Source organism: Nesoenas mayeri (assembly GCF_963082525.1).
Source record: "Nesoenas mayeri genome assembly, chromosome: Z".
Taxonomy (NCBI): Eukaryota; Metazoa; Chordata; class Aves; order Columbiformes; family Columbidae; genus Nesoenas; species Nesoenas mayeri.
In genome coordinates, this window is record NC_137542.1 from 77,804,325 (window position 1) to 77,821,804 (window position 17,480).

The following is a 17,480-nucleotide window of genomic DNA, read 5'->3' on the forward strand; positions in this document are numbered from 1 at the left end:
CCCTTGTATATGTCCCCCCCATCTCTCTATCCCCCCCCTTCTCTCTCTGTCTCCCCTTCTCTTTGTCCCCCTCTTTTCTCTCTCCCCCCCTTCTCTCTGTATCCCTTCGTCTCTCTCTGTCCCCCTCTTCTCTCTCTGTCCCCCCCTTCTCTCTATGGTCCCCCATTCTCTCTATGGTCCCCCATTCTCTCTCTGTCCCCCCTTTTCCCTGTGTCCCCCGCCGTCTCTCTCTGTCCTCCCCCGTCTCTCTCTGTCCCCCCTTCTCACTCTGTCCCCCCCTTCTCTCTGTCCCCATTTTCTTCTCTATCTTCCCCTCTATCTCCCCCCCACTCTATCTTCCCCCCATCTCCCCTTTCTCTGTCTCCCCCTCATCTCCCCCCCCTCTATTTCCCCCCCCTCTATCTCCCCCCTCTATCTCCCACCCTCTGTCTCCCCTCCTCTATCTCCCTCCCCATCTTCCCCCCACTCTATCCCCCCCATCCCTCCCCTTTATCCCCCCCTTCTATCCCCCCCATACCTCCCCTTTATCCCCCCCTTCTATCCCTCCCCTCTATCCCTCCCCTCTATCCCCCCTCTATCCCCCCCCATCCTCCCGCCTCTATCCCCCCCATCCTCTCGCCTCTATCCCCCCCCTCTATCTTCCCCCCTCTCTCTTCCCCCCATCTCCCCCCCCCTTCCCCCTATCTTCCCCTTCTCTATCTTCCCCCCTCCATCCTCCCCCCCCTTCCCCCCCTCTCTTCCCCCCCCCTTCCCTCGCCTCTATCTCTCCCCTCCCTCTGTCTTCCCCCGCCTCTATCTTCCCTCCTCTCTATCTAACCCCCTCTATCTACCCCCCCCTCTATCTACCCCCCCTCTATCTACTTCCCCCCATCTACCCCAACTCTATCTATCTCCCCTCTCTCTCTATCTTCCCCCCCCTCTATCTCCCGCCCTCTATCTCCCGCCCTCTATCTTCCCGCCCTGTATCTATCTTCCCACCTCTATCCCCCCCATCTTCCCCCCCTCTATCTTCCCTCCCTCTATCTCCCCCGCCTCTATGTTCACTCCCCATCTCCCCCCCTCTGTCTCCCCCTCCTCTGTCTCCCCCCCCTCTGTCTCCCCCCTCTCTGTCTCCCCCCCGTCTATCTTCCCCCCCTCTATCTCCCTCCCCAATCTCCCCCCTCTATCTCCCCCCCTCCCCCCCCCCTCCAGCCCTCTATCTCCCACCCTCTATCTCCCCCCTCTATCTTCCCACCCTCTATCTATCTCCCACCCTCTATCTATCTTCCCCTCTATCTACCCCCCCTCTATCTCCCCCTCCCCATCTCCCCCCCTCTATCTATCTTCCCCCCTCTATCTTCCCCCCCATCTATCTTCCCCCATCTATCTCCCCCCCCCATCTCCCCCCCTCTATCTTCCCCCCCCTATCTCCCCCCCTCTATCTTCCCCCCTCTATCTTCCCCTCCTCTATCTCCCCCCCCAATCTCCCCCCCCATCTTCCCCCCCCCCATCTGCCCCCCCATATTCTCCCCTCTCTCCCCTCCCTCTATCTTCCCCCCCACCATGTTCCCCCCCCCTCTATCTTCCCCCCCTCTATCTTCCCCCCCTCTATCTTCCCCGCCCTCTATCGTCCCCCACCACGATCTCCCCCCCTCTATCTCCCCCGCCTCTATCTCCCCCCCCATCTTCCCCCCTCTATCTCCCCCCCACTCTATTTCCCCCGTCTATCTCCCCCACTCTATCTTCCTCCCCTGTATCTCCCCCTCTATCTATCTTCCCCCCCCATCTATCTTCCCCCCTCTATCTATCTTCCCCTCTATCTCCCCCCCCATCTTCCCCCCTCTATCTTCCCCCCTCTATCTCCCTCCCTCTAGCTATCTTCCCCCCTCCATCTATCTTCCCCTCTATTTCCCCCCTCATCTTCCCCCCTCTATCTCCCTCCTCTCTCTCCCCCCCTCTATCTCCTCCCCCCCCCCATCTCCCCCCCTCTATCCCCCCGCTCTATCTCCACCCCCATCTTCCCCCCCCATCTTCCCCCCTCTATCTTCCCGCCCCACTATCTCCCCCCTCTCTCCCCCCCATCTCCTCCCCCCTCCCCCCCCTATCTCCCCCCTCTATCTTCCCCCCCCCATCTCCCCCCCTCTATCTATCGTCCCCCCATCTATCTTCCCCCCTCTATCTTCCCCCCCATCTCCCCCCCTCTATCTATCGTCCCCCCCAATCTATCTTCCCCCCTCTATCTCCACCCCCTCTATCTATCTTCCCTTCTATCTCCCCCCACTCTATCTTCCCCCCCTCTATCTCCCCCCTCTATCTATCTCTCCCTCTATCTCCCCCCCATCTTCCCCCCTCTATCTATCTTCCCCCCTCTATCTCTCTTCCCCTCTATCTCCCCCCCATCTTCCCCCCTCTATCTTCCCCACCTCTACCTCCCCCCCCATCTCTCCTCCCTCTATCTCCCCCCGCCTCTATCTTCCCCTCTATCTCCTCCCCTTCTATCTACCCCCCCTCTATCTCCCCCCCCATCTTCCCCCCTCTATCTTCTCCCCCATCTCCTCCCCCCTCTATCTCCCCCCCATCTTCCCCTCTCTATCTATCTTCCCCTATATCTCCCCCCCACTCTATCTTCCTCCCCTCTATCTTCCCCCCCCTCTATCTATCTTCCCCCTCTATCTTCCCCCACATCTCCCCCCCCATCTATCTTCCCCTCTATCTCCCCCCCTCTATCCCCCGCCTCTATCTTCTCCCTATCTCCCCCGCTCTGTCTCCCCCCCCCATCTTCTCCCCCTCTATCTATATTCCCCACCTCTACCTCCCCCCCATCTATCTCCCCCCCCTCTATCTACCTCCCCCGCTCTATCTCCCCCCATCTTCCCCCCTCTATCTTCCCCCCCCCCGTATCTCCCCCCCCGCTATCTATCTTCCCCTCCATCTCCGCCCCTCTATCTTCCCCCTGCTATCTATCTTCCCCCCATCTATCTTCCCCCTCTATCTCCCCCTCCCCATCTCCCCTCCTCTATCTATCTTCCCCTCTATCTCCCCGCCATCTTCCCCCCTCTATCTATCTTCCCCCCTCTATCTCCCCCTCCTCTATCTTCCCTCCCTCTATCTCCCCCCACATCTCCCCCACTCTCTATCTCCCCCCCCATCTTCCCCCCTCTATATTCCCCCCCTCTATCTCACCCCCATCTTCCCCCTCTATCCCCCCCCATCTTCCTCCCCCCATCTCCCCCCCTCCATCCCCCCCCTGTATCCCCCTCTCTCTATCTTCTCCCCTCTATCTACCCCCCCCATCTTCCCCCATCTCCTCCCTCCTCTATCTACCCCCCCATCTTCCCCCCTCTATCTATCTTCCCCCCGTCTATTTTCCCCCCTCTATCTCCCCCCCATCTATCTCCCCCCCTCTATCTATCTTCTCCCCTCTATCTATCTTCCCCCATCTATCTCCCCCCCTCTATCTATCTCCCCCCCCCATCTCCCCTCTCTATCTCCCCCCCTCTCCCCCCCATCTCCCCCCCTGTATCTCCTCCATCTCCCCCCCCCCCCATCTCCCCCCCCCATCTCCTCCCCTCTATCTATCTTCCCTTCTATCCCCCCCCATCTATCTTCCCCCCTCTATCTATCTTCCCCTCTATCTCCCCCCCCCCATCTATCTCCCCTCCCTCTATCTTCCCCTCTACCTCCCCCCCAATCTCCCCCCCTCTATCTCCCCCCTTCTATCTCCTCCCTCCTCTATCTCTGCCCCCTCTATCTCCCCCCCATCTTCCCCCCCTCTATCTCCCCCCCATCTTCCCCTCTCTATCTCCCCTCCCTCTATCTATCTTCCCCCCTCTATCTCCTCCCCTCTATCTACCCCCCATCTTCCCCCCTCTATCTCCCCCCCATCTATCTCCCCCCCCCTCTATCTTCCCCCCTCTATCTATCTCCCCCCTCTATCTCCCCCCCATCTTCCCCCCTCTATCTCCCACCCCTCTATCCCCCCCCCCATCTATCTCGCCCCCCATCTTCCCCCCCTCTATCTATCTTCCCCTCCTCTATCTATCTCCCCCTCCCCATCTCCCCCCCCCTCTATCTTCCCCTCCTCTATCTTCCCCCCCTATCTATCTCCCCCTCCCCATCTCCCCCCCATCTATCTCCCCCCCATCTATCTCCCCCCCCTCTATCTCCCCCCCATCTTCCCCCCTCTATGTCCCCCCCCCATCTCCCCTCCCTCTATCTCCCCCCCTATCTATCTCCCCCCCTATCTATCTCCCCCCTCTATCTATCTTCCCCCCTCTATCTATCTTCCCCCCCTCTAACTTCCCCCCCTCTATGTCCCCCCCCCCCCTCCCCTCCCTCTATCTCCCCTCCCTCTATCTCCCCCCCCTCTATCTTCCCCTCTATCCCCCCCCTCTATCTATCTCCCCCCCCCCTCTATCTCCCCCCTCCTCTATCTCCCCCCCCATCTTCCCCTCTCTATCTCTCCTCCCTCCCTCTATCTTCCCCCCCAATCTATCTTCCCCTATCTACCCCCCCATCTCCCCCCCCTCTATCTATCTCCCCCCCTCTATCTTCCCCCCTCTCTATCTCCCCCCCTCTATCTATCTCCCCCCATCTTCCCCCCACTCTATCTTCCCCCCACTCTATCTTCCCCCCCTCTATCTCCTGCCCCTCTATCCCCCCTCATCTATCTCCCCCCCTCTATCTATCTCCCCTCCCTCTATCTTCCCCTCTACCTCCCCCCCTCTATCTCCCCCCACCTCTATCTTCCCCCCTCTATCTTCCCCCCCTCTATCTATCTCCCCCCGCCATCTATCTTCCCCTCTATCTCCCCCCCCCATCTATCTCCCACCCTCTATCTATCTTCCCCTCTATCCCCCTCTCTATCTATCTTCCCCCCTCTATCTATCTTCCCCTCTATCTCCCCCCTATCTCCCACCCCACTATCCCCCCCCATCTCCCCCCTCTATCTATCTCCCCCTCCCCATCTCCCCCATCTATCTATCTCCCCCCTCATCTTCCCCCCTCTATCTTCCTCCCCCCCATCTTCCTCCCTCTATCTCCCCTCCTATCTATCTTCCCCCCTCTATCTAACTTCCCCTCTATCTCCCCCCCTTCTATCTCCTCCCTCCTCTATCTCCCCCACTCTATCTCCCCCCCCCATCTTCCCCTCTCTATCTCCCCTCCCTCCCTCTATCTTCCCCCCTCTATTTCCCCCCCCATCTATCTTCCCCCCCATCTATCTTCCCCCTCTATCTTCCCCTCTCTATCTCCCCCCCATCTCTCCCCCCTCTATCTTCCCCCCCTCTATCTCCCCCCCATCTCCCGCCCCTCTATCCTCCCCCCCTCTATCTATCTCCCCCCTCTCTATCTTCCTCTCTACCTCCCCCCCAATCTTCCCCCCTCTATCTTCCCCCCTCTATCTATCTCCCCCCCCATCTTCCCCTCTCTATCTCCCCTCCCCCCCTCTATCTCCCCCCCCATCTATCTTCCCCCCTCTATTTCCCCCCCCGCCTCTATCTTCTCCCCCATCTATCTTCCCCTCTCTATCTCCCCCCCCATCTCTCCCCCCTCTATCTTCCCCCCCTCTATCTAGCTCCCCTCCTCTATCTTCCCCCCTCTATCTCCCCCCCATCTCCCGCCCCTCTATCCCCCCCTCTATCTATCTCCCCCCTCTCTATCTTCCTCTCTACCTCCCCCCCAATCTTCCCCCCTCTATCTTCCCCCCCTCTATCTATCTCCCCCCCTCTATCTCCCCTCCCTCCCTCTATCTTCCCCCCTCTATCTATCTCCCCCCATCTATCTTCCCCCCTCTATCTCCCCCCCCCATCTTCCCCCCCTCTCTATCTTCCCCCATCTATCTCCCCCCCCATCTCCCCCCCCTCTATCTATCTCCCCACCCATCTACCCCCCCCATCTCCCCCTCCTCTATCTATCTCCCCCCCCATCTATCTTCCCCCCCTCTATCTCCCCCCTGCGATCTCCTCCCTCCTCTATCTCCCCTCTGTCTATCTATCTACTCCCCATCTTCCCCCTCTATCTCCCCCCCTCTATCTTCCGCCCTCTATCTCCCCCATCTCCTCCCCTCTATCTTCCCCACCTCTATCTTCCCCCTCTATCTATCTTCCCCTCTCTATCTCCCCCCCTCTATCTATCTCCCCCCCCATCTATCTTCCCCCCTCTATCTATCTTCCCCCCCCTCTATCTCCCCCCCCATCTCCCCCCATCTTCCCCTCTCTATCTATCTCCCCTCTGTCTATCTATCTACCCCCCATCTTCCCCCCTCTATCTCCCCCCCCTCTATCTTCCGCCCTCTATCTTCCCCCTCTATCTATCTTCCCCTCTCTATCTATCTCCCCCCCTCTATCTATCTCCCCCCCTCATCTATCTTCCCCTCTATCTCCCCCCTTCTATCTCCCCCCATCTTCCCCCCCCTCTATCTCCCCCTCCCATCTTCCCCTCTCTATCTATCTCCCCTCCCTCTATCTCCTCCCCTCTATCTACCCCCCATCTTCCCCCCCTCTATCTCCCCCGCCTCTATCTTCCCCCATCTCCCCCCCTCTATCTTCCCCCCCATCTCCCCCCCATCTATCTTCCCCCTCTATCTTCCCCTCTCTATCTCCTCCCATCTCCTCCCCCATCTATCTCCCCCCTCTATCTATTTTCCCCCCCTCTATCTATCTCCCTCCCCATCTTCCCCTCGCTATCTATCTTCCCCTCTATCTCCCACCCCCTATCTATCTTCCCCCCTCTATCCCCCCCCATTTCTCCCACCCATCTATCTCCCCCCCATCTTCCCCTCTCTATCTATCTTCCCCCCCTCTATCTATCTTCCCCCCCATCTATCTCCCCCTTCCCATCTCCCCTCCCTCTATCTCCCCCCCCATCTATCTCCCCCCCTATCTATCCCCCCCCTATCTATCTTCCCCTCTATCTCCCCCCCTTCTATCTCCACCCTCCTCTATCTCCCCCCCATCTTCCCCCCCTCTATCTCCCCTCCCTCTATCTATCTTCCCCCTCTATCTATCTCCTCCCCTCTATCTACCCCGCATCTTCCCCCCTCTATCTCCCCGCTTCTATCTCCCCCCCCATCTATCTTCCCCCCTCTATCTCCCCCCATCTCCCCCCCCTCTACCTATCTCCCCCCCTCTATCTTCCCCCCCTCTATCTCCCCCGCCTCTATCGTCCCCCCCTCTATCTATCGCCCCCCCTCTATCTCCCTCCCCATCTTCCCCCTCTATCTATCTTCCCCTCTATCTCCCCCCCATCTTCCCCCCTCTATCCCCCCCATCTCCCCCCCTCTATCTCCACCCCTCTATCTCCCCCCCCTCTATCTCCCCTCCCTCTATCTTCCCCTCTACCTCCTCCCGTCTATCTCCCCCACCTCTATCTTCCCCCCTCTATCTATCTCCCCCCCTCTATCTCCCCCCTCCATCTCCCCCCCATCTATCTCCCACCCTCTATCTATCTTCCCCTCTATCCCCCCCTCTATCTATCTTCCCCCCTCTATCCCCCCCCATCTATCTCCCCCCCCATCTTCCCCCCTCTGTCTTCCCCTCCTCTATCTATCTTCCCCTCTATCTCCCCCCATCTTCCCCACCTCTATCTTCCCCCCCTATATCTATCTTCCCCTCCTCTATCTATCTCCTCCTCCCCATCTCCCCCCCTCTATTTATCTTCCCCTCTATCTCCCCCCCATCTTCCCCCCTCTATCTTCCCCCCCTCTATGTCCCTCCCCCCCATCTCCCTTCACTCTATCTCCCCTCCTATCTATCTTCCCCTCTATCTCCCCCCTTCTATCTCCTCCCCCTCTATCTCCCCCCATCTTCCCCCCTCTATCTCCCCCCCATCTTCCCCCTCTATCTCCCCTCCCTCCCTCTATCTTCCCCCCTCTATCTTCCCCCCCATCTATCTTCCCCCTCTATCTATCTTCCCCTCTCTATCTCACCCCCATCTCCCCCTCCGCTATGTCCCCCCCATCTCCCCCCCCCTCTATCTTCCCCCTCTATCTATCTCCCCTCCTCTATCTTCCCCCCTCTATCTCCCCACCATCTCCCGCCCCTCTATCTCCCCCCACCATCTTCCTCTCTACCTCCCCCCCAATCTTCCCCCCTCTATCTATCTACCCCCCCTCTATCTTCGCCCCCTCTATCTATCTCCCCCCCCTATCTCCCCTCCCTCTATCTTCCCCCCATCTATCTTCCCCCCTCTATCTCCCCCCCTTATCTTCCCCCCATCTATCTTCCCCCTCTATCTATCTTCCCCTCTCTATCTCCCCACCCATCTCCCCCCGCCTCTATCTCCCCCCCCCTCCCCCCCATCTATCTCCCCTCCCTCTATCTATCTCCCCTCCTCTATCTTCCCCCCCTCTATCTCCCTCCCCTCTTTCTTCCCCCCCCTCTATCTATCTCCCCCCCTCTATCTTCCTCTCTACCTCCCGCCCAATCTTCCCCCCTCTGTCTTCCCCTCCTCTGTCTTCCCCTCTACCTACCCCCCATCTTCCCCACCTCTATCTCCCCCTCTATCTATCTTCCCCTCCTCTATCTATCTTCCCCCCTATCTATCTCCCCCTCCCCATCTCCCCCCCCATCTATCTTCCCCTCTATCTCCCCCCGCATCTCCCCTCCCTCTATCTCCCCTCCTCTATCTATCTACCCCTCTATCTCCCCCCCTCTATCTCCCCCCCCATCTTCCCCTCTCTATTTCCCTTCCCTCTATCTTCCCCCCTCTATCTAGCTCCTCCCCTCTATCTACCCCCCATCTTCTCCCCTCTATCTCCCCCCCCTCTATCTTCCCCCCCATCTATCTTCCCCCTCTATCTTCCCCTCTCTATCTCCCCCCCCTCTATCTCCCCCCCCATCTTCCCCTCTCTATTTCCCTTCCCTCTATCTTCCCCCCTCTATCTAGCTCCTCCCCTCTATCTACCCCCCATCTTCTCCCCTCTATCTCCCCCCCCTCTATCTTCCCCCTCTATCTTCCCCTCTCTATCTCCCCCCCCTCTATCTCCCCCCCATCTTCCCCCTTCTATCTATCTCCCCCCTTCTATCTATCTCCACCCCCTCTATCTTCCCCCCCCCCTCTATCTCCCCCCATCTTCCCCCCCTCTATCTCCCCCCCATCTATCTTCCCCCCCTCTATCTCCCCCCTTCGATCTCCTCCCTCCTCTATCTCCCCCCATCTTCCCCCCCCTATCTGCCCCTCTCTATCTATCTCCCCTCTATCTATCTACCCCCCATCTTCCACCCTCTATCTCCCCCATCTCCTCCCCTCTATCTTCCCCCCATCTATCTTCCCCCTCTATCTATCTTCCCCTCTCTATCTTCCCCCCCTCTATCTATCTCCCCCCCATCTATCTCCTCCCCCATCTATCTCCCCCCCCATCTATCTTCCCCTCTATCTCCTCCCCTCTATCTACCCCCCATCTTCCCCCCTCTATCTCCCCCCCTCTATCTTCCCCTCTCTATCTCCCCCCTCTATCTATTTTCCCCCCTCTATCTCCCTCCCCATCTTCCCCCCCGCTATCTATCTTCCCCTCTACCTCCCCCCCATCTTCCTCACCTCTATCTTCCCCACCTCTATCTCCCCCTCTATCTATCTTCCCCTCCTCTATCTATCTTCCCCGCCTCTATCTATCTCCCCCCCTCTATCTCCCTCCCCATCTTCCCCTCGCTATCTATCTTCCCCTCTATCTCCTCCCATCTATCTCCCCCCCCATCTATCTTCCCCCCTCTATCTCCCCCCATCTTCCCCCCCCATCTTCCCCTCTCTATCTTCCCTCCCTCTATCTATCTTCCCCCCCACCATCTCCCCTCCCTCTATCTCCCCCCCATCTATCTCCCCCCCTATCTATCCCCCCCTCTATCTATCTTCCCCTCTATCTCCCCCCCTTCTATCTCCACCCTCCTCTATCTCCCCCCCATCTTCCCCCCCTCTATCTCCCCTCCCTCTATCTATCTTCCCCCCTCTATCTATCTCCTCCCATCTATCTCCCCCCATCTCCCCCCCCATCTATCTTCCCCCTCCTATCTTCCCCCCCGCCTCTATCTTCCCCCCCTCTATCTCCCCCCATCTCCCCCCCATCTATCTTCCCCCTCCTATCTTCCCCCCCGCCTCTATCTTCCCCCCCTCTATCTATCTTCCCCCCTCTATCTATCTTCCCCTCTATCTCCCCCCCATCTTCCCCCCTCTATCTTCCCCTCTACCTCCCCCCCTCTATTTCCCCCACCTCTATCTTCCCCTCTACCTCCCCCCCTCTATTTCCCCCACCTCTATCTTCCCCCCCCATCTATCTCCCACCCTCTATCTATCTTCCCCTCTATCCCCCCCTCTATCTATCTTCCCCCCTCTATCCCCCCCATCTATCTCCCCCTCATCTATCTCCCCCCCATCTTCCCCCCCTCTATCTGTCTTCCCCTCCTCTATCTTCCCCTCTATCTCCCCCCATCTTCCCCACCTCTATCTCCCCGCCTCTATCTATCTTCCCCTCTATCTCCCCCCCATCTTCCCCCCTCTATCTTCCCCCCCCATGTCCCTCCCCCCATCTCCCTTCACTCTATCTCCCCTCCTATCTATCTTCCCCTCTATCTCCCCCCCTTCTATCTCCTCCCCCTCTATCTCCCCTCCCTCCCTCTATCTTCCCCCCTCTATCTTCCCCCTCTATCTATCTTCCCCTCTCTATCTCCCCCCCTCTATCTCCCCTCTATCTCCCTCCCCTCTATCTCCCCCCCATCTCCCACCCCTCTATCCCCCCCTCTATCTCCCCCCCCATCTTCCTCTCTACCTCCCCCTCAATCTTCCCCCCTCTATCTCCCCTCCCTCTATCTTCCCCCCTCTATCTACCCCCCATCTATCTTCCCCCCTCTATCTGCCCCCCTTATCTTCCCCCCATCTGTCTTCCCCCTCTACCTATCTTCCCCTCTCTATCTCCCCCCCCATCTCCCCCCCTCTATCTATCTCCCCACCCATCTCCCCCCGCCTCTATCTCCCCCCCCTCTATCTCCCCCCCCATCTTCCTCTCTCTATTTCCCTTCCCTCTATCTTCCCCCCTCTATCTAGCTCCCCCCCCTATCTCCCCCCCATCTCCCCCCCCATCTATCTTCCCCCCCTCTATCTATCTCCCCCCCATCTTCCCCCCCTCTACCTATCTCCCCCTCAATCTTCCCCCCCTCTATCTATCTCCCCCCCATCTATCTCCCCCCCCTCTATCTCCCCCCCCTCTCTCTTCTCCTCTACCTCCCCCCCAATCTTCCCCCCCTCTATCTATCTCCCCCCCTCTATCTCCCCTCCCTCTATCTCCCGCCTGTCTATCCAACCCCCATCTATCTCCCCCCCTCTATCTCCCCTCCCTCTATCTTCCCCTCTACCTCGCCCCTCATCTCCCCCCCATCTATCTTCCCCACCTCTATCTATCTCCCCCCCCATATCTATCTTCCCCTCTATCTCTCCCCCCATCTTCCCCCCCTATCTTCCCCCCTCTATCTATCTCCCCCTCCCCATCTCCCTCTATCTTTCCCCCCATCTATCTCCCCCCCCCATCTATCTTCCCCTCTATCTCCCCCCCTCTATGTCCCCCCCCCATCTCCCCTCCCTCTATCTCCCTCCCCATCTATCTCCCCCCTTTATCTATCTTCCCCTCTATCTCTCCCCCCTCTATCTATCTCCCCCATCTATCTCCCCCCCCTCTATCTATCTCCCCCCCCCTATCTATCTCCCCTCCTCTATCTTCCCCCCCTCTATCTCCCCCCCCCCACCCTTCCCCTCTATCTTCCCCTCTATCTCCCCCCGCCTCCCCTATCTCCCCCCCGACCTCCATGCCAATCTGCCTATTTTCTACCCCCACTATTTCCCCATCTCCCTATCTCTCTCCCCCCCATCCCCCTCTGTCTCCCCCCCCCCCAAATCTCCCTATCTTCCCCCATCTCCCCCCCAAATCTCCCCCCATCTCCCCCCTCCCTATCACCCCCCCCCACCATCTCCCTATCTCCTTCGCCCCATTTCCCTATCTCCCTATCTCCTCCATTTCTCCTCCTAATCGCCCTATCTCCCCTCCATCTCCCTCTTCCCTACTTCCCTATCTCCCCCCCAAACTCCCCCATCCCTATCTCCCCCCATCTCCATATCTCTTCCCCCCTCTAATCTCCCTATCCTTGCCCCCAAATCTCCCTGTCTGCCCTCTCCCTATCTCCCCCCGATCTCCCTATCCCATCTCCCTATCTCCTTCCTCCATCTCCCCCCTCCCTATTGCCCTATCTCTTCCCTCCCTATCTCCTCCCCCCCTCTAATCGCCCCCCTCCCTATCTCCTCCCCCCGAAATTTCCCTGTCTGCCCCCTCCCTATTTCCCATCTCCCACTCTATCTCCCCCCTCCATCTCCCTATCTCCCCCCCTCTCCCCTCCTGCACTGACTTGCTCACTTGCTAATGAACATGAGTCAGAAATGATCGTGTCACCACACGTCCCTACTGCTGCCGTTTTTACAGGCAGACTGTTGATGTCCCCTCAGCCCTTACAGCGTAACCGTGTTCTGACACTGTGTGCGGTGCTGCTGCAGGACCCCCTGCCTGAATTCACATGCTGCTGTGTTGTGTTTTCCATACAGACATATCAAGTTGACCTGAAGCCCAATGGGTCGGAAATCATGGTAACAAACGAGAACAAGCGGGAGTACATAGAGTAAGTGTTTCCCGGAACTGCTCCTGCTGTAGGGAGCGCAGCTGTACGTGTCTCAGAACCGACCCCGCTGCGCTCGCCGCAGTTCCTACCTTCACACTAAACCCTATTGCTCCCTTGTTCATACCCTCATCCTTACAGTCTGAATTTATACCGTCCTGGAGGGGCGCGGCCGCGGGGCTGGGGCTGCTGACCGACCACGTGTGGATGTGCTGGGCCCGAGGGCTTCGCTGCAGGAACTGGGGAATCTGGGCGACTCCGCGTGGAGAACGCTGCACCTTGTTCTCCGGCAGCGCCGCCACCCGACTGCCGCCGTGGTGGAACAAGAACGCACGGCTGCTTTTACCATTATTTTGCATTATTTTGCACGCAATATATTTGCACTCCCAGCTCTTTAATTTTTCACTTGTGTCTTTTTTTCATTATTAAGATGCAAAATATTAGACATCATAAACTTTTTAGATCTCCATCACCTCAGTACAGTGCAGAAAGGAAAAGCTCTTGGGAACGCGTGGTCGGTCAGCTTTACACCCAGATAACTGTTGTGGCTGGTTACCATCAATACTGGTGTGCGCTCATTTGGAAATGATTAATGCAACAGTTACAATTTTATTCTTGTGTCATAACATCCAAACGATGACTTCTCACGCGTATGGAGTACTTACGTGACATCACAGCTGTCGTGCAGATAACGAAGCAGCGTTGCCTAACAGAATATCGGGTGATGTGTGTGCATTACCTGACTGTGCAGTGTGCAGTGCAGCAGCAAAGGAAGGCAGATAAACTGACTCACCAGCTGGCTGGCACTGAAACACGAGCCTTTTCCTTTGATACTGCACGTTTTTGTGTATTTAGTTATTTATAGGCAGTTTGATATATCGAATTACATCTATCCTCAAATTTTGTAGACTTCGATGGGAACTGTTAATTACTCAGAGCTCTGAAGACTAGAATGTGTAATTATTTAGGCACCTACTCCCAACAGCAATGGCAGCACCCAGAGCGGAGGCTCCGGCTCCCTGGGGTGCCCAGCGCCTGGGCGGGCCCCGGCATCGCCCCCCGGTTCTGGAGAACACGGAGCGCGTGCAGCTCGTGTCGCGTGCCAACGCGAGTGTTCCAACCAGAACCACCACCCCATCGCCCACACGAGATAAACGTGCACAGTCACCCAGACGCTGCTCGGAGTGCGGGAGGCGCTGAGGGTGCAGCTGGGAACCTGGAACTCTGAGGGTGGAAATGTGGGAGCACCGAGGTTGCGGGTTCTACTGAGACTACTCACGTGTTCCGTTGGTTTCCTGCAGCCTGGTCATCCAGTGGAGGTTCGTCAACAGAGTTCAGAAGCAGATGAACGCGTTTCTGGAGGTAAGGTGCTCTACCTGCTGGGCTTTTTCCCAAAACTATGGTTTTTGAAAGCAGACTTGTTACACGAGTGTGTGCGTTAAGGGGTGGGGAGCTCTGCAGAACCGCACTGATTCTGGGATGATTTTATGATCTCACAGTTTCACCTTGTATAGGAACAGATCATCTTGCCCTGATAAGAATAAGGTCATTCTCTTTCAAGTTTAAATTGGGTGATTCATTTCTAAACCCAAAGATCCAGTTAGATAAAACTTAATTTCCCGTGACATGATAATTCTAACTTTGCTGTTCTTTCTCTTAGGGATTCACAGAACTACTTCCTATTGATCTGATTAAAATTTTTGATGAAAATGAACTAGAGGTGAGTTTGTTGAATTGAAATCCAGAAAAAACAGATTCATAATGCTCATCACAACAAGACACGTTATGTTCTAGGCTCATCGTAAGTGAATTTGCTGACAAAGATGCTTTGCTCGTAGCTGGGAATGATATTTTTCTCCCTAATTACTAAATCTATAGATTACCTAAAAGCACCAGAAATGGTAATTACTCAGTGAGGCGGCTGAGCGTGTGCGTGTGTGAAGATGTGAGGAGCTGCGCGAGCTCCCAGCAGCCACGCTGTGCCGGACCCCAGCGCAGCCGCGGCGGGGCGCAGACGGCCCCCCCAGAACAGGCTCCGTCTGCGTGCGCTGAGGTTTAAAACGTTGGGAGACGGGGCAGGTGTGACCTTGTTTGCCTGATTAAGTGTCCAGGATAAGGCAATCCCGTCTTCAATTAACACCCTAACAATTTACCTCCCTGTGCAGTTACTGATGTGCGGCCTTGGCGATGTTGATGTTAACGACTGGAGGCAACACACGATCTACAAAAATGGATACTGCCCCAATCATCCCGTTATCCAGTGGTTCTGGAAGGTAATATTGGTTTATCACATATGCTTCTCCAGCTATTCCAAAAAGTCATAGTTACTGTGTTGTTTGTGGAGCCCGTTACACGTCTGTTACAGTCTGATACAGACCATTTACTCGGGTTTTGCGTTTAACAACGGTCTCTACAGCCGTGGCAGTGAAAAGGCAGTGATGCGTGTTTGTCAACAGGCCGTTCTACTGATGGATGCGGAGAAGCGGATCCGCTTGCTGCAGTTTGTCACGGGGACGTCCCGCGTGCCTATGAACGGATTTGCTGAACTCTACGGTGAGCTCCTGTGCCCTGAGCCTGGACGGCAGCCCTGCCCCCGGGTCCTCGTGCCGCGGGAGGGGGAGCGTGAATGCGTGTTTAACAGCATTCAGTCTCGGAGCGCTAATGTCCGGGTTACTCTTTGTGCATTACATGCACTCCATGCAAAGGCAGTCAGATAAACTTAACAAGCTAACTGGACTTGGAACAATAACCACATTCCTATTTCCTTCAGCATAGGTTTAATTAAGAGAGTTTGTACCAGATGAAAAGTCTAGCCTACAATTTATGCACGCGTTTAACTTTTAAAATAATACGTAAGTAGTCAATTGATATTTCATATGACTTCCGTTTTCACCCAGGTTCAAACGGGCCTCAGCTGTTTACAATAGAGCAATGGGGAAGTCCCGATAAGCTGCCCAGAGCTCACACATGGTAAGTCCGCCAAGCATGAAGTTACACGGCTTTTCGGGATTGTCGCGCTGCCAGGAAAGGGACAACTGCCTGACACTTTCATGCTATTTGATCATATTCCAAGTAACCCTTTCAACTCAGGACTTCTGGTAACTCCTTATGTGTTAGACTGTGTGCTAGAGAGAAGAAATAATAGCTATTTCCCACTTTATCTTATACTACATTTGAAGAAATTGCTACCCCCCTGTACCAAATGCTAGCTATCATATTTGAAGTGCTATGGTAGCCTGCAAACTGGGAAAAGCACTGGGCTGTTAAACTGACATTCTGACACATGGAAGTAATTTGAACCCCTTCTGCTAGGAGCCTTTTCCCCGTATCACATACCTGAGAGTCTGCTCAGGTGAGGTGCCTGCAGCACGAGCAGGGGGCGCAGGGGGAGCGCGGAACGCGCTGTGATTGCCGCTGCGGAGTCCCCAGGTGTCGCGGACATCCCGCCAAACTCCTCATGGCCTCCCAGGGCCTTTTGCCTTAGGAAAAATGGAAAAGTTTTGTTAGAAAAATCACACCAAACCAGCCCTACCACGTTCCAGAGCCCACCTGTCCTGCTGTTTCAATTCCCTGTTAGACTTTGGCTAGATTTTACAGGACCTTTCCAAGGCCTTCTTTTGGCTGTTTCGTCTCTCTCCCAGAGGGCAGAGTGTCTGTCCCACAAATTCACACCACCTTTGCACAACCAGCCTTTCGACAAAGACGTTTTCAGTCACTGAACAGCCGGTGGGGCTTTTCTGTTTGTTTGGGGTTTTTCCCTTCCCAAATGTAACAAATGCCCCTTCCAGCCGGGCCCTGTTTGCGGAGCCGAGCCGGCCCGGCAGCGCTGGGCTCGGCGCCACCGCGGGCACCGCGAGCACCAGCTCGGTTTGCACAGGACAGGGCAGCCATTGCACCTGAGGACAAGAAGACACATCCTCTGCTAGGGCCGCAAATCAGTTAATGCTTCCTTTGTCTTTAAAATTGTGTGTGTTTTTCAGTGAATAATTGAACGGTTCTTTTCCTCCTGCGTTTCAGCTTTAATCGCCTAGATTTACCTCTTTATGAATCGTTTGAAGATCTGCGAGAGAAGCTGCTCATGGCAGTTGAAAACGCTCAAGGATTTGAAGGAGTGGATTAAGCCGCCGCCTTTCTCGCCCTTGGAGCAAGTTCCGCTTGCACTTTGGCGCCTGCCGAGGGAGCGGGCGGCTCCGGCGGGCGCACGGAGCGCACCGGGCGCCGCTGCCCGCGCTGGGGCCGGCGCTGCCCGCGGCTCCTCCGCCGGGACTCTGACCACATTTCAGCAGGACTTTCTCTATTTATGTTGTGCCTCTGTAGGCAAAGCCCTTAATAAATATTTTACCTAATTTCTAATGACAATGAATGGAATTAATCATTTTACAGGTATAGTATTACAACTCATGTTTACTTTTTAATTGATTTAGACATTTTCAGATTTTGTTTCATTACAATTAAATATCATATACTTGGAAAAATGAGCATTTTTCTTAATTTCATACCAGACTCGCTGCCAGTGTCCTTTCTGCAGAACACATTTGAGCCCCACGTTCCCCAGCCATTAAGCAAGCAGGAGAGAGCTGTGTTGGAAATAAGCTCTACGTGGGCCGTGTGTGGAGAGCAACTCTTCTCATTGAGCACAGAGATAGTTCTGTATCCAGAATTACGGACTGGATGTTGCATTTTTGTATAAATATTAGAATAGTTACCAGTCAGGGGAGAATCATACCATGGCATGCCAAATCCCATGCTCAATAAAGAAATTGCCTCATTATTGCTAATATTTACATGTACTATAAAGCCTTTTGGGGTAGGGTTGGCATTAACCATTCTAGGAAAATATGCTTAACCCTCTCA

General features: G+C 56.0%; 1 protein-coding gene across 4 annotated transcripts in view; it reads left to right on the forward strand.

The window, feature by feature from the left end:
• Positions 1-16,930, forward strand: part of NEDD4L (NEDD4 like E3 ubiquitin protein ligase) — a gene marked incomplete at its 5' end in the record, with an annotated part of 122,404 nt that extends 105,474 nt beyond the window's left edge. For all 4 annotated transcript variants that reach the window (XM_080361976.1, XM_080361977.1, XM_080361978.1 and 1 more), the window contains 7 exons: positions 12,556-12,629; positions 13,928-13,988; positions 14,287-14,346; positions 14,792-14,899; positions 15,083-15,179; positions 15,524-15,596; positions 16,644-16,930. In XM_080361976.1, the coding sequence (XP_080218102.1) occupies positions 12,556-12,629; positions 13,928-13,988; positions 14,287-14,346; positions 14,792-14,899; positions 15,083-15,179; positions 15,524-15,596; positions 16,644-16,746 (576 nt within the window). In that variant the 3' untranslated portion in view covers positions 16,747-16,930. The remainder of the gene's footprint in view (positions 1-12,555; positions 12,630-13,927; positions 13,989-14,286; positions 14,347-14,791; positions 14,900-15,082; positions 15,180-15,523; positions 15,597-16,643) is intronic.
• Between the last annotated feature and the right edge of the window lie 550 nt (positions 16,931-17,480).